This window comes from Genypterus blacodes, unplaced genomic scaffold (assembly GCF_046128005.1).
Source record: "Genypterus blacodes isolate CSIRO-AG114 ecotype Tasmania unplaced genomic scaffold, CSIRO-AGI_Gbla_v1 ptg000040l_1, whole genome shotgun sequence".
Lineage (NCBI taxonomy): Eukaryota > Metazoa > Chordata > Actinopteri > Ophidiiformes > Ophidiidae > Genypterus > Genypterus blacodes.
Genome location: NW_027466853.1, coordinates 93,147 through 117,500, shown reverse-complemented (window position 1 = coordinate 117,500; position 24,354 = coordinate 93,147). Strand labels below are relative to the sequence as shown.

Genomic DNA, 24,354 nt, shown 5'->3' with positions numbered 1-24,354 from the left:
TAATGATTCAGAATTTTGGCTTGTTAATATCGTACTTCAATCTTTCATTCTTTTGCTTGAGATCGATAACATCCATGGATTTATGAATGAGCACAAATGTTAGTTGTACTATTTAACGTTTGTGTGTCTTAATGTGTCTTTAATGAGGGTGAAGAACTCTTTTAGAGGATCACAGCAGATGATCACAGGTCTGATTGTTTCACACCTGTGTCACTCACACACTAATTGGCCAATGAAGACACCTGGACAGCTGGATCAGTCACTCATGCAGGTATCAGGCAGATACACGCTGCACTCTGACACCTTTGCAACAGTTCCATCTCTGTTGAGCTACGGCTGTGGCTCGTGTTGTTTTTGGAGGTTTTCTAAAACACGTCGGACGGCGCCTGAGGCAGGTAAGCAGTCTCCTCCCTGTAACGTTGTGATTTCTAAGGAGAGAACGTCAACACACACACACACACACACACACACACACACACACACACACACACACACACACACACACACACTCTGCTTTTAATGAGCAACTCTGCTTCATGAATAGTTTCTTTCTTATGTTAATGACTTATATTCACACACACACAGATCTGAGGCCTGGAGCTTGTTGAGCCTCTGTGTTTTTCCTGCTGAATATTGAATAATAAATGACCAAAGACCAAACTGGATTGAAAGTGTCTTTGCGTGGCTCGGATGATCTCCAGGATGTGTGGCATGGAGCTGCATTCCTCACTGGACTCTCAAACCATAATAGTGGATCTTGGCAATAAGTCATGAGAGCTCCTGCTGCTGGCCTGAAGAATGTAATTAGAGGAGCAAACGGCACTAGACTGTATGAGACTTGGGTGGGTCAACAGGAGGTTAACGCGTAATTCGTGGGCAGATAATCATTTTGCGAGTCTCATTCGGTGCGATCGGCTTTCGGGGGAGTTACGTTAAAGTGTTATTACTTCACTGGCTTTGTTACTGAGCTTAAAATACTTAGACTTCTTTTGACCGAGTCCCTTTGTGGAATCGCTAGACGAAGCTCGTGCAACCAGCGTTCATCCAACTAATTATTGGGATGGAAGGAAAAGTGTTCAAGCGCCGCTGCCGAAACGTGCCGCCGCCGCCGAACGTGCCGCCGCTGCCTGTATTGTGTGTAACTGACAGACGCAGCCACAGAAGATGGCGTCTCAAGTGGGGATCCTCTGTGGTTTCTGTGGGCCGTATCCTCAGCGGAGGTCCTGCCCAGTGTGGCGCCTCGGTGATGTGCCTTCCCTCTGCCCTGGTAACCAAGCCGGGGGTTAAATTAGGAACTGTGGTGGGAAGGGAGGGCGAGGTCAAATGGCTCTGGTCTGCTTTGATGATGATGGTGGAGAGAGCGGAGAGAGCGCGGCAGCCGCTGGGAGGAGAGATTGAATGCCGGCTGATTGTTGATGTCGCTCCCATCAGGAACAAGCGAGGTAGAGATAAATCTGAAAGAGGGATAGAACACGTTAATATCATCCCAAGGTCACAATTCTGCACAACGTGTAACCTGTCTAATGATTTTGCTGCCCCCAACCCCACCCCCCCTTTCTGCATGCTCCTGTGAGGATATAGAGATGATCCCTTTGTCCCCCTGCAGAAAAATAGCTGGATATTAAAGTGCAGACAGAGACATGATGAGCAGATCCGGGTCAGCCGTCATAAGGGGGGTTTGGACTCAGATTCTTCATGCTTTTGTTACAAACGAAAAATGTTTTGGCTATGAGATCTGTGATGAGCAGCGAAGCAGATTAAAGATGAAGACGCAGGAATGTTTCAGGCAGTTTTCACCAAATGCTGTGGAGATGCGTAAGGAATACATCGTTTTTGTGCTTTAGTCATTATTTTACGCCTGTCCCGCACGAGAACAAGGAGACCACACAGAGCCGCACCCTTTCACCTCAGAGAGAGGAGGAGGAGGAGTATGAGGAGGAGGAGTAGGAGGGTTTTATCAGCTTCATCCACTGTGTTGACTTTGTAGAAATATCATGGAAATGTTACAGATCTCAAGCCAAATCTTATCAGCATGCACATTTTGACACATTTATTTACTCTTGCAAGGGGTGAAGAATTTTATTAATCTGTGCTCGTGTGTGTGTGTGTGTGTGTGTGTGTGTGTGTGTGAGAGCTTCACTGCTCTCATGTTGTTCCTAATTCAGCCGTTTGACTGCATAGAATTGTATCTCCTGGTGTCCATGAGAGTTGCCCATCTGTCTCAATGTTGTTGGATTGATGCCCAGGACGTAAAGCAAACTGCCACAGTGCCCTTGATCCAAAGAACAGCTGGTGCACATACGATGAAAACTGCCCCCTTTCCAAACACAATGAGGCCTGACTGGCCTCCACGCTGGATATCTGAATTGTTTCAAAGCTTCGCAGTCACGTGAGGAGGACTGAGGAAGACTCTATTTGCAGTTGCGGAAGATTTGTATTTTTAAATATGCATTTTCCCCCCAAACAAATTCGACCGCACGTTGAACACATGAAAGCCAGGCAAGGGCCCAGTCACTTTGGTTGTAACCGTGCCATATTGGGAACATATGGTCCCCTTGACGACGGGTTTTTGCCCTGTTTGGTTGAAAACAAAGAGAAGTGAAAGTGAGTCGGTAGTAAAGGAAACTAGCGAGGCAGAGAGTCGTCATTATAACGGGGCTGTAGCAGTTTTGGGGTATGAACTCGGCGCCTGTTCGGATGTCGGCGCTGCAGGAAGGTACAGCAGTGTTTGTGTGGATACAGCGGAGGAGCGAGGGAGGGGCAAATAAATAACTTCTGGATTGTGGTGTTAGCGTGTCGTGAGCATTTCCCTCTTACTCACAGGGAAACCTGCTAATCTGCATTCCGACCCAGTAAAACAAACAGGGGGGGGGGATTACTGGCAGCAGCTGTTTGACCCGAGTCCGCTGCACTCTTGACCACACCGCCAAACCCAAACACTGAACTCACAACAAGGAACAAGTCTTCAGTCTGTATTGCAGTAAAGGGCTGCAGACGTTTGTATGTTTAATCTAATCCATAGTATCTCCATCAGATCAATGACAGGGCAAATACCTCTGTGATAACATGGAATCTGTCAGTGTGTTGTGACGCGTTTAATGAGTCGCTAAACTGTTTGGAGAGTCAATTCACACTTTCACTCTTGGGACGTTAGCTTAACGTGAATGACTTTAGAAGGTTTCCACCGCTGACGTGAACGAGTTGATATTACAGCGACGCCAACGGAACGAAGGCACCGCTTTGTCACTGGCTACGGTTAGGATTCAGAAAGTGTTAAGTGTGTATAAATGTAAATAAAAGGTTTAATGACCCTTACACCTATAGCCTCCTATGAATTAGCACCAATGCCACCTGTCAGAGAGCTTAGATCACTAATGGGGCTCATATGTTCTGGTAACAAGGGTTTCAAGTTAACCACTTAACCCAAATAACACCAAGAACAGGGAAATGCCGATAGCAGGATTACTCCCTGAATGCAAACAGTCAATAATGGTTCAATATTCCGTTTCGGTCGAGCCCTGCTTCAGTCGGTCCCTGGGGGTCAGCTGACCTCACAGGACGCCTGAAAGAAAACACCCGAAAGTCTTGTCGACGCTCCATGGAAGTCTCAGTTGAGGGTCGGAGCGCAGCCCCTCTGGCACTGCTGCCTTCGATCTGTTGTAGTCTGTCTTTACGTCAGACGGTCATTTGAAGAGGGTCTCTGGCTCCCGCTCAGGTTTCCCACACTCACACACACACACACACTCCAGGGCCTGACCTCCTGGGAAGCAGAGGTCACGCATGAGAGAGGGGAATGAAAAGGGCCACTCCTCTGATTTATGAGCTGACGCAGCCATAGGATACCCTCGGCTCAGGGATGGGTTGAGTTACAGAGGGGGGGCACAGCGGAGGAGCTTCCACACACCTCCTGCCAGTGGAGGTGGTCTCAGGTTTCGGCCATGTCGGAGGAGGAGGAGCTTGAAGAGGCAGTAGCTGATAAGTGGAAGGGATTATTTATTTTTAAATGATGTTGTCCATAAAGGTTCTGAGCCTGAGTGTGTATGTGACTGACGCGCTGGTCGTTTGCCATCACAGATGCGTCCCAGCTGTTCATTGTTGGAACAAAGTTACACAAGTGATTGAATCTCTGCTGCGTCGCTTCATTCCAGTCATTCCTTGGAGTCGGTTGTAAGGATTTTATGTGTCAGTAAGTCAAATTGTTTGTCTGCATCGATTTAAAACGGTGAGGTCACATCCTGCTGACGTCTGCGGCTCCTGGCAGGAGACGTCTTTACTAACAGACCGCCGCTGAAGCTACAAGCCAGATCAGCTTGCTAGCTTGTTGTGTTTCCAGCGCGCCGTTCCTTGCGAAGGTGCAGTCGGGCAGCATCTGCGAAATGGATGAGCTGGGATACTTCTGGCCCCTGCAGATGATGCAGTCCTGCATGTGTCCAGCCTCTTTGTCCCTGAGTCATTAATCAAGCTTCTCTCAAGCTTAGTCATCCACAGTCTGCCGCTGCTGCCGGCGCAAAAGAACTAGGCCAGATTTGACACACTTCACAACCCATGCTAACCCTCACACACTGCTGCTTTGAGCACAGAGAAAAAATCCAACATATGAACATTAAAGTTCGAGGCCATTTGATCATATTAAGTTGATTTTTTTATCTTTGGCACTTGAAATAGAGGCTTGCGTCTGAGCTGGGTGAGGTCTGAATAGCTAAGAGGTGCATTTTTACAGCTTTAGAACTTTGAGCCCGCGTCTGAAGTCCTCAGCGAGGCAGAGTGGATGGATGCTCTGCTGAACAGGACTTGCTGGTGGGCGAACATGTGAAGCAGGTCTGCAGACCCCCCCTGTAGTTTTTACCGTCAGGAAAAACCCACATCAGCAGCATCAAAGCCTCGGCGTGGAGGATCCCTGCTATTTTACCAGCCACTTCTCGACCTACTGGGTGCTTTTTGCCTGCGTGCTCAGGCCGTAAACAGGTACGCTAAACCCCTTTTTCCCCGAAACCGACGCTTGCTCAGCACTAAAACGACATAAAGCCCCTTCAACTCCTTTTAATAATAGGATTTGAATTGTCCGTCGACAGCTGGTGTCTGTTTATTTCCCTGCAGATGAAGGGAAAAAAGAGCTCCAGTCCAAAACACCACCATGTGTTTAAACCTTGTCCGATGAACCCTAAACAGGAAGTCACAGCAGGCACTTTGGTCGGCATAACTGACACAGACGCAGGCAGACAGGAGGGCTATTGTTTCTTTGCTGCTTTGAGAAAAAAGACAGACAGAGAGAGGGAGGAGGAAGTGTGGTAGGAGAGACAATTAGGTGTGTGTGCAGTCATACGTGTCGCTGTTTGAAACAACAGGTGGGGGAATTCTGTTCAGTGTCGACATAACAGCGTGATTCAGAGGCGCTGCCTTCAATGTCCTTAAACTACGTCGGGCTTCTTTAAAGGGAAAGCCTCCCTCAAATACCATTAATGAATGTGGTGAGGATGTCATCTAGAGAAAAGTGATGGAACCAGGGCAGGGGGCGCTACAGAGACTAATGGATGATGGAAACTTTCAAATTTTACACAAATAATGGTATAACGCTCACTTGAGGTAGATTTTGTGGCGAGTACAGACAAGATACAGAATAAATTCGCAGGACTGTATTGGAAACAGACTTTGCGCATTAGTGCTTACGTAGGACTTGACGTGTGGCGTTTGACACGTGCACGGCACATTTTGAGACTGAGACCATCTTGAATTAAATCAGAGGAACAGATGTGACAGCCAGTCTGGCTGGAGAGCAACATGTGTGCAGCAGAAGCCAGTTTATCTCATTTTCGCCCAAACTTTTTGGAATATTTTGCTCAAAATGAAAACACGACTTCCGATGGCGTTCAGGGTCAATTTAGTGGGATGCAGATGTTTTCTAATTCACATCTGTAAAGTCTACAATAAAATAAAAGTAATGAATATTGCAAACAAAAGAGCTGACTGATGACATCAACTCACATCTCCAATGTCTAATTTGATTCAATGGGCAGTCTGTGTGCGTTTGTGTGTGTGTGTGTGTTAGTTTGAGTCATTGCATGTGGAAACAAATGCTGACTCGGGGCTAAAAAAAGGAGTCAGGCAGGCAGGCGGCCGAGCCAAAGAGGGTCAGAGGGAGTTGGCAGACAGGGTGGAGGGTCTGCTTGGACCGCAGAGAGCATCAGGCCACACAAAGAGTCCTCCTTCTTCGTCTGCAAACACAACCTGCTGCGACTCACTCAGGAGCCGACTATGCAGGGAATGCTGAAAGGATTACAGCTCAGATACTTGAGATTATGTGAAAAATGAGAGGCAATGTGGGCGAAGGGAGGCGTCGCAAAAAACTGACTGAGGATTACAAAACAATTCAGCTGCTGCTTGATTTTACTGGCTGCTTAGTTTTGCTAGAATCGGTGCACATTGGTTAGAGACAAAGTCAAATCTGCGTCACCCAACACAAAAAGACACCAGAGCAACATCTTTCCCGCAAAGAAATCCTTTATTTGTATTTATTTGCTGTGTACATCATACACAAACCTCTTTGGAATCTAAATTAAACCTCTCATATATATATATATAGAAAATACAGAGATTCAGGATTTATCGAGCCACTATGTAAACATGCAACCAAGAGAGATCCTGACTGAAGGAGTTTGTGGGGTGCCATGCTGGTGATACACACAGTAAAACATATCAAGGCTGCAAGAAGCTGTCAGTTTATCACGTGCATAAATATAACATGTCCATAGGTTCAGTCACAGTCTCTGTCTAACCTCCACATACCAACGCAGACCTACAGTTCATCTTTCAGTGGCATCCTCCAGGCCAAGCAATGGAAATGACCTTTCATGGAGATAAAGTGAGAATCACTGGAGGATGGATGAAGTGAGGTAGGACCTGTGGTTATCAGGGGGAGGAGGGCAGCTTCAGCCTCCTCCTCCTCCTACGCTGCGGCGGCTGGTGAGGAAGCGTTAAACTCCTGTTTAGAGGTTGTAGTTTTGAACTTCATCTTAAGGCCATTTACATTTTCAAGGGTGAACGTTTTATTTAACAAGGTTTCTTCATTAGCACAGCCATTTATTACTCTTTTGTGAGGTTTAACATGTTCACATTTTGTAGATATGTGTAGGTTTTGCTCTGAGGGGATTGATGATGAACAGACTCAATTTATCATGTTACAACATTATAGCTTACACTGCTGTGAACACTGAGCAGGCATGATGCATTAACTGTGGCAATCAATATGACTGTCACAACCGATTACTGGGCAGTGCATGCTGGTGTGCAAATTGTCCCTGTTTAGGCTGTGAATTTGAGATGAAATGATGGTAATCAGTGGCCAGGCATGGCTCCTTCTTCGTTGAACACAGGTCAGTGTTTCTGTTATGATGAGATGAATCTCTGTAAAGAGGCAAAGCTACATCGACGTTTTTCATTTCCTCTCCCCTCTGTCCAGTTCAGTGCATTAACAACCCCACAGGGGCGCCTCGCATGTTTGTTCCAACGCCTGCGTTAAGGAGTATATAAAAAGCAACACACAAACCAAACTGGGACAGTTCAGAATGAGGTACTCATGGTTCACTTCACACTCGCACAACAGTTCTCCAGTTAAGAAAAAAACAAGCTTAGTGGTTTTCCATTGTACATTATTAATTTGGGGAGAGTGTGGTGTCTGCTGTGAGATCGAGACAAACACACACCTTGACAGTAATGTGCCTCACCAGGGGGTCAGAGGGGGCGATTTTCAGACCACCACTGAATCCGGTAAATCAATAACTGACCCGGTGCTATAAATGGAACAGGCAGCAGTTTCCACCACACATACAGTACACACATGCGCGCATACAGTACACACACACACACACACACACACACACACACACACACACACACACACACACACACACACAGTGTCACGTTGCTGGAAGAAATGGTTCAACTGGCCAACAAAAACTCTAGCTATTCACATACAATATTTTCATATGATCTATAAATATCAGTTTATCACAAAAAGTCTTTTGGAGCAGGTCGCCATGGTGCCAGGGGGCGATAAGAATGTGCAGAGCCAGAGATGACATCACTGCTCAGTCGTCTCTGGTTGAGCAGCCCGTGTAGTGTTTTGCGAGGAGACCTGCTGACTCTCATTGAGTTGGAACACACTCCTGCACGCTCTCACCACTCCATGGTTGCTCTCTAAACAGTGGACTCCTTTGGTCCCTCTCGAGCAGCGTTCTTGCAACCATAAAGCCACTTGATCACTCGGGCGTTTCTCTCGATGATGGACACGCCGGAGGGAAGCTGATCGGCCAGCTCCTCCTGAAACAGCCCGTCTCCAGAGTGGCGGGAGAACTCGCTGGGCTCCGAGCCGCCGCAGCCGTCCCCGGCCACGCTGCGCAGAGCCAGCGAGAGCGTGTCTATGGAGCTGGCCCCGAAAAGAAAGTTCTCCCGACCGAGCCGCTCAATCATGTCCCCGTCCAGCCCACAGAAGTCAAAGAAATGCTGCTGCTCTGATAATGCTACCGAGTAGCGCAGGCGCAGGTCGGACTTGGAGCGCTGCAGCCGTCCTAAATGCCTTCTGGGTGGTAGCGGTGGCGATGCACGCTTCCACGGGTCATTCTCATCGTCGTGGTTACTTGAGCAGTGGTCATTGGGGACACTATTGCTAACTCCGTTTCTGACTGTATTTGTAAATCCGTTCTTAGTCCGTTCAAGTGTGCGGTTAGGTCCTGGGCTGGGGACAGACCCCGGCGACCGTTCATGATCCGTCTTACTGGACCTCCTGCTTCCCGGTCCACCATCTGTAGTGTCTTTGTCGTTGGTCCAAGACATGCGGGAGTCTCCGTCCCGTGATGGAGCTTTCTCTTCACTGATCACCATTTTCTGGATTCTAGCCTCGCTTCCGCCGCTCCTCTCTCTCATGGAGCCCTGGAAGAGGCGGCGGACAAAACTGTAGCCCTTCACCTCCATGTTGTTGTTCTCTCCCACTGCTGCACCATTGGGGCTCTTGCATTCCTTTTTCTGCCGGTAGATGAGGAGAGAGTCTGGCCTCAGCATGCGTTTGCCCGTGCTCCTCCTGAGTACGGGCGCACTGTGTGGTGCAACCGGTGTGGTGATTCCAGGGGTCCTCGGGCTGGGAGGCATAACATTGTTGCTCCTGTTATGTGCCTCTACGTCCACAGATGTTCGCTGATAGTCTTTTCTGGGGTCGTCGTTTTCATTCTCATCTCGCGAGGTGAAGGAACCAGAGAGTGTGGAGAATGCAGTGTTGGAAGACCGACGTGGGGGTAAAAGAGGGCTCGTTGGACTCGATAGGGCGACAGCTCGGCGGGGCGGTGGAGGTGGGGTGGCACAGGGCACCAGCGCCGGTTCCTGCTTGGTGTTGATTACCTGCTGGCTCTTAACGTATTTGGCTTTGTCCGCCTCCAGCCTCTCAACAGCGCTGATGGAGCGTCCATGGCCTCCGCCGTCGATCTGTCTGCGCAGGTAGTCCGGACCCTTATTGAGGAGCCTCAGAGGCGAGGGAGATCCGATTGGTGTCAATGGCTTCATGCTGACACGACATCAATCCTGCAGCCCCAGAATGGCTGGCAGCTTCTATCCTAAAAGAGAGCTGCTTTCTGAAACAAGTGAGAGCTTTAGAAAATTAAAAAGAATCTGTGGCAGCTCTCATTCTTCCTCGCACAGCTCTTGACAGGAAACAGATAGGCAGCAATGCAGGAGACCCCAGAGTCCAAAGTTTACTGTGAAGTCCTCTACAGATAGCTTACAGTGTCTTTGCTGGGCAGTGTCAGAGCCGAGACAAATTGATATCTCTATCCAGTATTTACACAGGCATTTGGATAGGCGGGCAGGGCACAGGGAAGTCCTTTTTCTGTCAGCCAAAAGCACTACCAAATGAGACGCTCGCTGCCCACACTGCAGCAGAAATAGGCAGGGTGCACTTTGAAAGGGTTACTTTTTCCTCCCCCGCTTTTTCTTCTCTCTTTCTGTCTCCCAACGACACCCTTCTCTGTGGAGTTTGCTCTGCACAGCGAAATGAGATATAATGGCCTCAAATATTTGCTTTGCGCAGGCCGTCAGAAGGACGCTGGCCCAAGTTTTCTTATTGTTCTGAGGGGATCTGAGGGTGGCCGGCACCGCTGCACTCTTTTGTTTGTTGATGGACAGATGGGCAGATGGGGAAGTTCTTGTCCTCGTCCTCTCCTCACTTGTGCCAGGACCCTTGGGAGAGAAAAAGGGAGAGACAGAGAGAAAATGTGTTTTTAGTTGGACATGCTGTTTTCTGTGGTGAGCAGTAGAGGCCAGATGGTAGAAAGGACATTTGTCCGTAAAGCTCAGATCAGCTTGTGTTTGTTTGAAACTGGAGGTCTGAATGAAGAGAAGCAATGCGTGGGAATGAATGAGCAAAATGTGTACCCAATCATCTACAGTATGTATATATACATATATATATATATATATATATATATAATATGACCAACTGGGACAAGTTTTACAGCCGCGTGCAAAACTACGCGGAGCCTTTTATCATTTTGACAAACAGCTTGTAAGTAAACAAATACGCTTTACTGACTAATAACTCCTTCATAGTCACAGTTAAACAGCCAACTCTTCAAATTAACAAGCTACTGCAAAAAGTAAATAACACTGTAAAGCGAGCGTAGTGCTGCAACGCTGTGAAGGATTGTCGATCCGCCAAGAGAGGCGTTTTCATGTTGGGGTTTTCACACGATACAAGCTTTATGGAGGGTGAAGGGGAGGGGAGGGGGAGGGAGAGGTTGCACGTGCCTATAATGGGAAAGTCTCTACCCATGGAGTATTTATAGCTTGAAAACATCCCTGCACCGTTATCATGTGTCTGTGTATGCATGTGTGTATCTGTATATGTGTATCTGTATATGTATATTTGTACATATGGCCATGGGTGTACTTGTGTATTTGGTGTTTGCATGACAGCACTAGGCAATAAAAGGGTTCCACCTGAATAAAGGAGGACTGCAGACTTATCAAGCCTTTCCTCGTCCTCTCTGGCATTTGCAGCCTTTGTCCACAAAGAAGAAGTATTTGGGCCTTAAGGCTATTTTATATGCTCAGAGGTCCTTGTGGTACATTTAAGTCCATAATGTGTCTGTCCACATGGACTGAAACGGCCCTCTTGCTGGAGGGAGCTATATTGTTGTGCGAACGGTTCCCTCAGGTCCGCTTCACGTTTTATCAAATGCTATTTTAACCTTTCCTTCATGTTAGGGAGAACAATGAAAGACCTCTGCCAGGAAAAGGATCCATACCTCCTGGTATAGGATGAACCGCGTGACACCGCTGACAGTTGCAGCTGCCGTACGCGCTTAACCCCTTAGATACTTTGTCGTCTTATTTTTAAAGCATTCTTCTTTTATTGCATGGTAAACAGTGCAGCGAGAGAGGATGACACGCAGTAAAGATTAGAAGCAACTAATGAACTAATGAAGTGGTTGAACAAACTACTTGCGTGTACTTGGATCCAAAGCCAATTAGAACTAAATTTCCATGTGATTGTTTACCTCTTCAAGCCTCTACACTTCTCAGAGATAAGACCCTGTCAAATGGTGCAGCACAATAAATTCACAGAGGAAGCGGGGCAGTGGCTCGCGAGGTGCTTTTTCCAGATGTCGGTCTGCCAAAGCTCGGGAAAGTATATCATTGTTTAGGAAGCATTCCGGGAAAAATGTCTCACAACAGGTGTGGAAGGGGGAGGAACAGCCCAGACTGGGTACAGAACATACGAAACCGGGGTGAAAACAAGGAGGAAGCGGGAATGAGGTCAGTGTTCAGTTAGTATTTAATACAGATTACATCTCATCTCTGGAACAATCTGTTCCCCACATAAGTTTGAAGTTGAAAGTGGCAGGCTGATACAATTGAAGCGTTTAAGAGGATTAGCACCACACAAAATCCAAACAGTGATTCATTCTGATATTGGCTGAGGCGGGATGGCGGTAAAATGTGTTATGGATGACATATTCATATGATGAGCAGCAACTATTAATCACTACTGGCCCTATTAGCCATAATCCTGAAATCCAAACAATACAGCAGGACAGTTGGTTATGTGCTTATTTACCCTCCTGCTTATGCGCTCCTTTGTTTTAAATTCATGGAGACAGTAACAGGCTGAAGGAAATCGCTCTCAGAAACTTGCAGAGGATTTCTACACTCCAAGAGACGTCTCATTGATAAATGTGAGCCTTAACGCAATGGTTCACGAGGAAACTCTGCCAAATACAGCCGGCTGCTGGTTTAAGTGCTGGAAGAGAGTTCTAAATGCTTACACATGAATTAATAATGGATAAAGAAAAAAGATTGCAGCAGGTTTTTATGGGCCAAACATACAGAACACAACCAAAAAGGTCCTGTCTGAAATGTTGCTTTGCTAGCACACACAGTATGACACACACAAACAGGGTAAATGAGTGACTCAACTAGGATTTGCAGGAGAACAATAGCCATTAGGTCCATTGACCGTAACGAGCCAAATTAGTACCCAGCACCTTCTACTGTGATCTGCAGGCTTGTGAACAGTTTAGGGATTCTCTCTTATGTTACATGACCTGCTTAGTCTCCCACTGTAGGTAGTCATTAACCTCTAAACCATCCGCTCCCGTCCTCTCTCATCTCCTCCTTCAGTCTTGTATTCCCCCGTGCTCTCACCCTCCTTCCCCATTCTCAAATCTCTACATCTCCCGTTCAGGGACCACGGGCCTCTTCATCCTCTCATATCAAGACAAACCAAAGATTTCACCAAAATCCAAAAACAAGTAACCCTAGTAGTACCAGTTGAACATGTAAAATGTTTGACCCCTCTCTCACACCTTCCATCTCTCTGTTCTTCCTCGATGTGAAGCGGAAGGCCGGGCTACAGGGGAGGCTTAACTGGGCGCCCCATGCAGCCAAAGAGGAACCAGATGTGTTCTGTCATGCTACATCAAGATGCTTGGAGAACCCTGACAGAGACCTGTCCTGACAAGCCAATTTCACTTCTTTTTAATCAATAACAAAGACACACAAACCTGGGACCCCCTGGGAACACAAAGAAGGCCTTAGTTAGGTTTTGTTATTGATTAAAAGGTCATGTAAACATATTTGACACTAAATGGTGAAAGCAAGCAGATCTGCTTATGTTTCTGATATGGCGCCCCAGAAAGAGCAAAAAAACAACAACCCAGGAACTGTTTGTTTTCTTCAAGAACCCACAGAAAAGGCCAGCTGGTCTCACATGGAAAGGTCAAATGAAGTTTCAAAGTGAATTATGTATTAGTTGAGGTAAACAGAAGATAAGAGGTTGATAAATCTACAAGGACCACCTTTGAAGCTCCTGTGAAGCTGCTTGCATTCAGCACGCTTAACTGTCAAATCAATCTTTACCCTGATGAGGGGCATCTGCTGCTGATACGAAACCAACTGGCCATCTTTCCCTCTTTCCTCTCTTTCTTGGCCTCCTTGCATTTCTCACTTTCTTTATACTAACATCTGCCGCTTCTATTTAGGACGACACGGACTAATGATCTTCACCACTGGACTCACACGTGTGAATGTTCAAACGTTAACCAAAGCCCATTCAGATGGTTTTTGAAGCATCTGTACGCATTAGTTCAATACAGTCAGCACCACAATTAACGCTTTTGCACTGTTCGGTCATGAACCAATTCTATAGAAAGACCTCAAGCAAGTCTCTTATAGGGCTGCAACAGAGAATAGGTGGTGTCTTCTTGTGTCCTCTAAACAAAGAGACATACCGGCTTTTCTTGGCGTTATTAATGGACTTAGCAACAGCCCTCCCCTTAGCCTAAAGATAAGACGACCTGGCTTCTCTCCCTTATTAGCGAATGAGAGAAAGTACAAATAACAACAATGTGACAATAAAATATGGGGGAGAGGCAGGGGACATGTATGCGAGTGTCCCCTTGAATACAAAGCCAAAGGGGCAATTGTAAATCCTATCAGCATTGGTAGGCCTTGAGCCCCATTAGCCACTTGATCTACAGTCGGGGGCCTACCTTGTGTTGTCTCCACATTCATGTCGAGCAGCAGTAGGCCACATGGGACGACTTGAGGCACCCTCAACCTGAATAGACCTCCTCCCAAACCGTAAAATGGACAAGATGGGGTCTTAACTCACTGTCGGGAGCTCTTTTGTCATTCAAAGCTAATCATTGAGGGGGGACAGCTGAGCACTGGAGTCACGTAGCCAAGCAGGCAGACCTACGCAGACGTCGAGGTGATAGCGATAAGATACGTGCCACTTCAACACGTCTGCCGCATGCGGCAGTATGAGTCAATATTGGCAAAAAACAATGAAGGTCACGAGTCAAAATGCAGAGATCTTTACATACCTTGTCCATTCTTTAGCTTTAGCTCAAACCTTTGCTCTTATCATTTGAAAGTCTATATCGTTAGAACTAATAATACTCAAAGCCGGCCAAGTCCCACTAAATTGAGGTATTATGGCAAACGTGTACCTATAACAAAGCAGCTCCACCCATGCAGTGCTAACAGAGATAACGTTTGCTGAGATAAGATGTTCACAATTAATTTTACTTTTGTCAACACACTGTGCAAGGTCCCTTTTCTTCTCAGCTTCCAGCACAGGAAAAGTGCTGCAGCAGCCGATAACGACACCGCTCTGACCCATATAAGTTTATGACTCACTATTTGTTTTTTCAGCAACAGCTTTCAAAGTATAGTTAAACAAAAAAAGACCTTGGCACAGGCTTGAACTGACACGTTTATTATGCAGACGATATAACACGCTGCTCCCTGCAACCAGACCAAAGCTTCAGTTGGGACCCAAACTGTCGAAACGTTCCAATCATTTGAGATGATGACGGATCTTGTAATTCCTGAGATATTACTGAGAATGAAAACTCTATAATGTACAACTTAGACCTCTTGAGACCTTGTGTATGGGGACATTACATTTTCCTCTTCACCTTAAACATCACTGTGCTTAACCTGAACCTGTTGTCCTCATGTCTGGACGGGGTCAGCCCTATGTTCCCTCAGCCCAATGGTCCCACAGCCCTATGTTCCCTCATTTCTAAGATTTGTTTCAAAATTAGGCCCTATGTTCCCTCAGCCCTATGTTCCCTCATTTCTAATAAGGTCCTATGTTCCCTTAGCCCTATGTTCCCTCATTTCTAATAAGGGTTAGGGTTAGGGTTATCTCATCTTAGAAATGAGGGAACATAGGGCCTAATTTTGAAAAAAATCTTAGAAATGAGGGAACATAGGGCTGAGGGAACATAGGGCTTAATTTTGAAAAAAATCTTAGAAATGAGGGAACATAGGGCTGAGGGAACATAGGGCCTCATTTTGAAAAAAAATCTTAGAAATGAGGGAACATAGGGCCTAATTTTGAAAAAATCTTAGAAATTAGGGAACATAGGACTGAGGGAACATAGGGCTGTGGGAACATGGGGCTGAGGGAACATAGGGCTGAGGGAACATAGGGCTGAGGGAACATAGGCATGCTCCCGTCTGGACATGTTCCGTGGCCTCCTCGTGCAATAACTACCACTCCAGCAGACAGGAAGAAATGTGTAATACTCTTTGTGATCATATGTAATACAGATATGATCACACTCTTCACTTTTTCTTTTATACTTATTAGGTCACACTCATTCCAAATAGCGAGGAGAAATAAACAATGCCAAAAAAGTAAATGTCCACGTCTCAGGAGATTAAAAGTGAATCCATGCCAACTCTGACAGTTTCTGCACCAGGTGTACCGGACGATATCATATAATCCACACAGTAACAGACAGACACCTGAGCCCGTCTCCCTGTCCTCCCTGCCAGCTCGGGAATGTTGAGCCCATGCTTGGATTCCTCCCTGTCGATGAGTGAGCAAACGACGGGTGAGCTCATACACGTTTGCGAGAGGATGACGTATTCAGACCTACATATTAAAGGTGTACAGAAAATGCACTGTTTAAAGCCGTACATGCCATCTGGATGGAGAACAAGCGTGTATAGATCCAGGAGGAGATTCACCTGGCCGGGGATGAATGATGTGGATGCAACTTGTTCGTGTGTGTGCAGCTGGTAGGAGGGGAGAGAGTGTGAAGGTTCTTATGTTAGAAACTGTGCAAGGGCCAGAGAGAGGAGGTTGTACACCAAGCTACATGGAGCAGGCAGCCCAGATCTGGACGGCATTGTTTTGTAAATTATGACCACTGCTGCTGGAGCCTCCACATGCCAGCCTGGTTATGGAATGGGCATGCAAACAACTCAGGCAGCAACAGAGATCCCCCACAAAACTGCTCTGAGGCTGTTTACAAAGCGACTGTACAGAGACATAAATCTGGGCACATCCCTCAATCTCCGAGTCTTAAATTATGAAGGTCTGCGCTCATACTGTGAACACTCATTAAGCTCTCAGCTGGCACGAAGGCTCTAAAGGACCACTCCGTCTGGCCAGCTGCCAGATGTTTTACTTCACCAACTCGCATATTTTTCACTCTGCCTGGCGAATGTGTGCGTCAACAAAGTGAGCTTCAACAAAGTGAGAACAGACAGTAAACCTGATGTGATGGCTGCTGGAGTTGCAAAGAGAAAATAAAACGTCAAAACCTGGTTAGAAACTCTGAATCCTTTATTCCTACATTTGCACTGATTGACAACGACACTTAAGTGACTTTGTGTTACAGCTGACAGCAGCGCAGCAATTAAAACTCTGTAGAGACGGAATGGGGTGAGTGAGGAATCTGCTTAAACACAGTAGAGGAACGCTGAATCAGCAACCGTGGACAAAAGGAGTCACACACTCCTGCGCACTGTGTAGAAGACGAGTGTGCTTGACTGAGAATTTTCAAAAAGCAGAGAAAGCGTAGCAGGGCGACCTCTGTCCCTCCCCACCTTCTTTTCACACAAACACGCCAATGTGCCAAAAGGACGTTCACACAACTCTGGCCACACTACTCTAAACACACACTATTGCTGTTGAGTCATGTGTTGCAGGGGCTGTAAAAGGACTTAACACACACTCACAAGGACTTGGGTACAGGGGTTGTTTGGAGGGGGAGTTGGTTCGGGCTCCAGCTGTGCTACGTCCCCAAACACTGGGTCATCGCCTGAATGCATGTGCCCAGGCCCAAACCGGCCCCCTGCTGTGTTACACACACTCCAACGCCATTGATCTGCACAGCTGTGTGAGTGCCCTGAGTTTGACAAGGATCTGAATGCGTTTCAAGGAACTCATCACACACACACACACACCATCTCCAGCAGCTGTTTGTCAAGAAATATCATAAACAAGCCAAATTTCCACTCCAAACGTTTGACTTTGGGAGAGAATAACGCAGGTGGAAAGCAAGACTCCCACAGAAACAGAGAAGGAGCTCTTCTGTGTTTGCTTGATGCCATCCACGCTTAGCTGTTAACCTCCACTGAACCTGCCAGCTGTCTTCTCTCATTACAGACGACGGCCGACGCAAACGGGCCCCCAAGCGCTCCAGAAAGAGACCCTATCGTTCTCCTCCCTCTTCCCTGCCTGCGTCGTTCGCGTCAGAATCAGCAAACATCTGGGACAGTCCAGAGGAAGCTGCGCGGCCCTGTGGATCTGACGGTTGCGTCAACGCTTTCCTCCAGCTTTCCTCCAGGTTTGTGTCCCTTTACATGTACGGCTGAGCGGACGCAGCGCGCACGGCTGAGCGTGATCTGATGTGGCAGAGCTACAGAGGCGCCAGGTCGGACTGTGAACAATTAGGTGGATGTGAGAGGCGGCGGGGAGAAGAGCCGCTCGCACAGCTGTCACCCGCACACGGGGGACTGGCAGGAGGATGGAGAGACGTCAGCTCATGTTTCTTGATTTAGTTGCACACGATCAATTATGGATCGAGTTATGGGCCTGTGGAGATGTGTGTGTCTGTGTGTGAGGTGACGGCCAATAAACGTCTCCAGAGCTGAGAAAACGACGAGGGATTATGATGGTGATAATTTGTGGTTTCAAAGTTAGTTAGAAATCTTAACAGCCAATGAGAACAGGTTTCGCTTCAAAATGCTATGCAGGCCTGCAATTTGGAGAAATAATGTATATGTTACCTGCAAATCATCACTCAGTGAATATGATTCTACTGTCCTGTGTTTACAAAACAGAAATGAAACGCCAGCTTGGATGATAGCAGGGTGGAGGTTTCAGATCGGCCAGCAGTCCTGTGTAAGAACAGGTATTACTCCATCGCAGGGTGGAGGGATGTGTTGTTTTGTAGTGGGGCAAATCAGACAGAAAGTTTATCTTTTGACGCGTTCTTCTGCTTTTTTTTTAAACACTAAACGGACGGCGAGGAAGTTCCCAGGGTCCGCAGGCCCGACGGCCCAAACAAAACAACGGGAGCAATAAAGCTAAATTATAAGACGAGTGTGTGTGTGAGGAGCAGGGTGTTTGAAGTTTCACACTACTGTGCATGTCGAAAACAGCTGCTGTTCAGTAAAACGCACGCAGTCACACACACACACACACACACATACACAGCAGTGCCAGGGGGGAGATGATGTCATTAGCAGGGCACGTTTCCCCTCCTCTAATTAAAAACTAAGGCTTCCCGCCATAACTCGGGGGGGGGGGGGGGGGGGCTTTACATGCAACAACACAAAGATTATAACAAATGTCCCCGGTAACGTCCCTCTGAAGACGTCATGCTCTCAGGATAATTCTATGTAAGCCGTCGCTTGAATGTAAATGTGGTTGAGCTGAACGACTGAAGTAAAGTGATCAGAAACACATGCGTGGCCCATTGTGGAGGAAAGCCATAAAGTATCCTGTGGCTTCCGCTTGTCCTCCGCCGTCCACATTGATGTGGCTGATTACACACTTGCAGCGTCTGTACGAACATGACGCGGGAAAACGGGAAAATGAAAGGCGGAGAGATGAAAGCGAACACTTTTATCCTGATAGATATTCCGACCCTTTGACCTGTAGCGGATCAAGTGAGGGTCAATGACACGGTAGCTGCTTCCCTTCTGTTTAGAAGGTTAGGACGTGTGTTCATGCACTACATATACTCGAGTGCACGTATGTGAGTAAGACATGGGAGTAACCCTGGCAACGCCGAATTACCTTTAAATTTCATCATGTTAATGATGTCAGCACTCCTTTCACCACCTCAGACACTGATTCAGCCGCTCTATGTTGATGCCCCCGGGCTCTCTGCTCTGTAACGGGAGGAAGTGTTCTCCTCTGCCCCACTGGGACCAGCATCAAACACAGATGCAGCCTTATTACAGCTGGAAAATAAGCAAAGCGCCTGAGCAAGCGGGAGAAAAGAGCCTCAAAATGTTTACGACTGAGCTGCACTGTAATCTTTTGCAGGTAGATACACACTTAGTGCATCCTGCGTCTAAATGCAATGTTGACTCTTGGTGTTTATGACGTATGACTCATGCAGGCTTCCAAGCCAGGTCGCATTTGTGGGTTACGGTTTTCTAACAAAAGCAAAAAGTGAATTGAAGAGAGGCAGCGGACAAATCAGGCAAAATCTACTAATTACAAATTCATGACATAGCACTTAAACAAAAGCCTCCAGGGGTTTCTGAGGCAAGACTGCATGTGGTTACTTTTACCAGAGTTAAACTGAAAGTAAGAGCGAGGGAGCTTTGTTCAAAGAGTGCAGCCTGCATCTGCTTCAGGTCTAAACAAAATATCGCCCCAAAACCCCTGAGTTAAGACTCCGCCCCCACTCCACATGCTTACCTAGCGATGTCGGGGCGAGTGTGTTTGTGTGGTCTGCGTCCCTGCATGTTTAGTCTGGCTGCAAGCTGTTTATGCTCCTGACCCCACATTGATCAAACCAGCTCAGGACCCAGGAGGCTGAGCTGGGGTGGAGTTGGAGGTTTTGGGGGAGGTCAAGATGCTGCGGACCCCAGGGTCACACGATCTGATCTTTGGGCGGGTTGCATAATGACCCTACAAGGGGCCGCCACCTTCAGGGTCCCCCGGCTTCCTTTTGTTCCTCTCTTAAGTTCTCAGGTGACGGCGTCTTAAGCTCTGTGACGTTCGCCTCAGTCGACATTTCACTGGAGCAGCTATTACACATAAATCTACTGGATGGAAGGAGCATGTACGATTGGATTTAATATCGCAAGAAAGTTCCTTCCCCTGATTAGATGGTTCAAAGCCAAAGCCTCATTTGGTCCGAAGATTTCATCCAGATGTTTTTATTTAGGGTAGTTTAGAGCTAAGATGGGATAAACCTGCTGCCCCAGGTCAACAATATCTGCTTTAATCACGACCCAGAGTGGTCAATCACCCCCACCCCCCCCTCTCTCTATCTCTCTCTCCCCCCCTCTCTCTGTGTGAGTTAAACCAGAGGCTCCTCACTCATACAGTTTTACAAGGCAGCAGATGAATTACTGCTCTTGTCATGTTCTCCCAAAATGGATGTAGTATTGTTTATAGATTATCCATAACCTTGTCCGTCCATCACACACACACACGCGCGCACGCGCGCGCGCACGCACGCACACACACACACACACACACACACACACACACACACACACACACACACACACACACACACACACACACACACACACACACACACACACACACACACACACACACACACACACACACACTGCCACTCACAATTTGCCTTATAGGGCTTCAACCATAAACAAACCATAAAGCTCTCCGGTATGACTCTCAAGATGCACAACAGTGGTAATACTATAATAAATCACACACACACACGCATTTAGATATTCCACTCATAATTTACTCTCTAGACACGCGTTCTCGTTGCGTTCTCACAGTAATATTAGTTAGATCTTACAGGACATGAAGTATTCTGTCGGTTGCGGTCATAGGGAAATAAACGTAATTAGCACGGTGACACGATTGACATGAGGTCCGGTCCCAGTTAATCGGGCCAATTCTGTTAAACTGTGATCGATGAGATGGAAAATTACTCACGCGGCGTTATTGATCGAATGACGAAACCGGCTCGTAACCACTCCGGAAAACTTTAGAAACAATCTCCCTGAAATCGATTAAGACAACACGGACACGGACAACACGGCCAGTCTGCACCGGGACTCACCTCGACTTCTATCCCGTCTTTGGTGTCTGAAATCCAGCAGAGGTGCGTGGAGGAGGACGTGGAGGTGGAGGTCCGCTCGCTTCAGCGTGGCGCTGCGCTCTGCCGGCACGCTGGCTGGTTGACTGACTGGCAGACTGACTGACTGACTGACTGGCTGACGGCAGAGCGTAAACGGAGTCCCGACCTCCCCACCGCAGCGGGGGGGGGGGCGGGCAGGTACCGTGTAAACCGACTCCTGTGTCGCCTGTGGGGAGGTGAGAGTGGGGCGGGGGGGCTGTGGAGCGGCGTGGGGGAGGGGAGGGGAGAATCTGTGTAGACTCTATTATGTTACTATTAGAATTAGAAGTAGTTTCATCCAATGTTGCATTAAGTGTCCATTTGCATTGAAAACAAGTGCAATAATCTAATCACAATTGCTTCATAATAGTTTGTACTTTTGTTTATTGTGTGTTTTAACAATGCTGAAAAGTATGATTGATTCAGTGTTAAGTCTTAATCGTATTGTCTAACAGCTGTTGATTAATGGATCTTGGGCACTTAACATGTGATCTTATTGGATTGTTGTTGCTGTAATGGCTTAATCATTGCCACCTTTCACACAGGATCTGAGCAGTTTCAGGTGTTTGATGTCTTTAAGGCTACACATGATACAAGCAGATTAGAATAAAAGCTGAATTCTTGGTCCTCGTGATCCGCAGAGCTGAAGGGGATCTCTCCTGGACTCTGGTGTGATTCTCTTTAACCTGGTTTTCACATTCTTGCCCCTGCTCCAAAGCTCCACGGCCCCTGCTGCCTTTGAGTTTGAGTGGTAATCAATTTGACGATTGGTTGATTGAGAAACAAAACAATGACGCTGTTGTCTTTACTAAATAGTTGACTTTTAGAGAAGTGGCTGCTTAAAAGGAGAGATTAAAGTGTTAGTGATTGCCCCCTTGCTCCTTTTGTGTGTGTGTGTGTGTGTGTGTGTGTGTGTGCGCGTGTAGGTGGAGGGGGGTCACGCTGCTCACGCTCCTTCCTTTGTCATAAAAGTCAGCTCAACATTAAGGCTGAGAGGGGCAGAGAGCGAGAGGGAGAGATAAAGGAGCGATCCACACATATCACACACACCTGTTTCTCATTCTCAAGCTCATCGCTCTTGACAGGCGAGTGAGGAAGTGCAGCCTCCCAAACGGAGCCGTGTACAGGCATACACCATACAAGATACATGGAGCGCGTGCACACTCCGCTCTGTGCTGTGGTGCCCTTTGCACTTAACTGGACAAAATACCTCAAACAAAGTTGCTCCGAGGCTTATAAAGGAACATAACGCGGTTAAACTGACAGAGGTGGATACGTGGAGCAAGTCAGGGCTGAGAAGCAGCACACACACAGCACACACACACACACACACACACCCACAAACACAGATCTGTGCTGGTGCATTCTGTGGGACGCCGTGTGTCTGAGTGATTGTTTGCGTTTCCCCTAATCCAAGCTTGACCAGGCAGTCACGCTACATTTGGGGCACCTCCAGACTGGAGCCATGGCTGTCCTAATGTCACATCTGGGTGGGGTAACGTGATCTGCTGATCCTCACTCCGTGACCTCTGGCCTCACAGCCCTGACGTGAGGAAGCCACACTTCCTGCTGGGCACGGCCTGTGAGGCGGCGGACGATCCCGGGCCTTGTTGGACGCCACCTTCGGCCCTGCGAGGACGTGTAGAAAATGCCCCTGTAGAGAATTCTGTGCTGCTATGTTGTTGTGGATCAAGATGGTAGCAGGTGGTTCAATCCTTGCAAGATTCCTGGTGCCAGTCGGCTGTTTAGGTCCCTGTTAACTTGAGGTGATAATCCCGTTAACGCTGTGACCCATCACACACTGAGAGGCAAAGGGAGACAACAGGGTTAGAGGTCCAAAATGTGAAGATGAGTGTCCCTCAGCTGCCCCCCCTGAAGTATTCTTCATCGCTGATTTGGCTCGTGAGGGACAGTGCAGCAGCGCATTTACTGCTGCACTGTATTTAGGATTAACAAATTGGAATACATCCTGCTTCCATTATGTGGATTCTGTTTACAGGCATAATCGGACATTAGGAGAATGGAAAGCTGCAGAATCAGGTGAATAACAGATGTGAGGTTCTCTGTGTTGTCTGTGTACTTTTGACCTTTCCCTGATACTTAAAGTGAGACACTTAGACTTAGAAATGTCTTTTTTTTAATTCACTCTAGAATAAACCTTTTTTTTTTTAATAGGAGGGGTTCACACACATGCACACACAGGCTTGAAGGGTAACGACACATCAAAGAGAGGAAGCCGTATCATGGCCAGCTTCCTGCCCTGGCCCTCTTCTCAGACCATTTGCCAGCGTTCCTCCAACTGATGACGGCCTTGTGAGCCATGTGGCGGCTATTTGGAGTTACGGGGGTAATCGCCCATTGATGTTGTAGTCTCTCTCTCTCTCTCTCTCTCTCTCTCTCTCTCTTGCAGCAGGATAACTCTGGTAATAAATAACGAGCAGCTTGGGTCAAATGTGTCTGAAAAAGGTTTTTGTTTGACGAGGCGCATGGCTGGAGGGAGGATTATGTCGTCTACTTAGTTTGGGTTTTTTCTGAGTATGTGCCATTGTTTCATTGGCACTGATTAAGTGTATATTCCGTTGCCCAGGGACTTTCCTGTAAAAACAACAGTAGATTGTGCCGGTATGATGCAGTCACTGTACTTGAGCCGTACAGGATGAGTCTGCATTCAACTGCAACTATTTCACGCAAAGGGATTTCCCAGATTGTCTCAACACAATAGCACACATCACTCTAAACTATTGAAACCTTGTTTGTTGTATTAATCGAGCCTCCAGTAGACTTAAAAGGAGAGCGAGTTACTGGCAGATCTGGAAGCACAGGTTCCATCAACTGTCTGTACACAATGTCTGCTTCCTCTCCTCCTCTAGAGAACCAAGGCCCTGGGATCCAGACCTGGTGGTTGACCCAAACATGCTCCCAGTAGTCACCTCCTCTGTGTCCCTTGCCCTCTGTGCTGACCTTTGCCCTCTCTCCCCCACCACACCCCTGCTTGTTACGACTTCTATTGTTTTGGGTTTACATCTGCTTGAGGAACAGCGTGTCCCTGTATTGTTTTGTTTAGCGCTCACAATCTTGTTCGGCAAAGAAGAAGGAAAGAGAAACAAAAAAAGGGAGGGTGATGCACCCAAAGCCCTAAATATGTCAAAATTGTTGACCTAGCGCCACGGTTGTTTAGGTGTACACAAAGCCTTGTTTTGTTTAAGCCCTAATGTGGCAG

The 24,354-nt window shown here is 47.3% G+C and overlaps 1 protein-coding gene across 1 annotated transcript; it reads right to left on the bottom strand.

The window, feature by feature from the left end:
• Positions 1 to 6,490: 6,490 nt before the first annotated feature.
• Positions 6,491 to 21,207, bottom strand: fam110d (family with sequence similarity 110 member D). The gene is made up of 2 exons (XM_076148404.1): positions 21,078 to 21,207; positions 6,491 to 10,221 (listed from the first exon to the last, which is right to left on the bottom strand). Exon 2 carries the CDS (start codon positions 9,547 to 9,549, stop codon positions 8,194 to 8,196), a length of 1,356 nt encoding a protein of 451 aa, XP_076004519.1. The 5' UTR covers positions 9,550 to 10,221; positions 21,078 to 21,207; the 3' UTR covers positions 6,491 to 8,193.
• Positions 21,208 to 24,354: the final 3,147 nt, after the last annotated feature.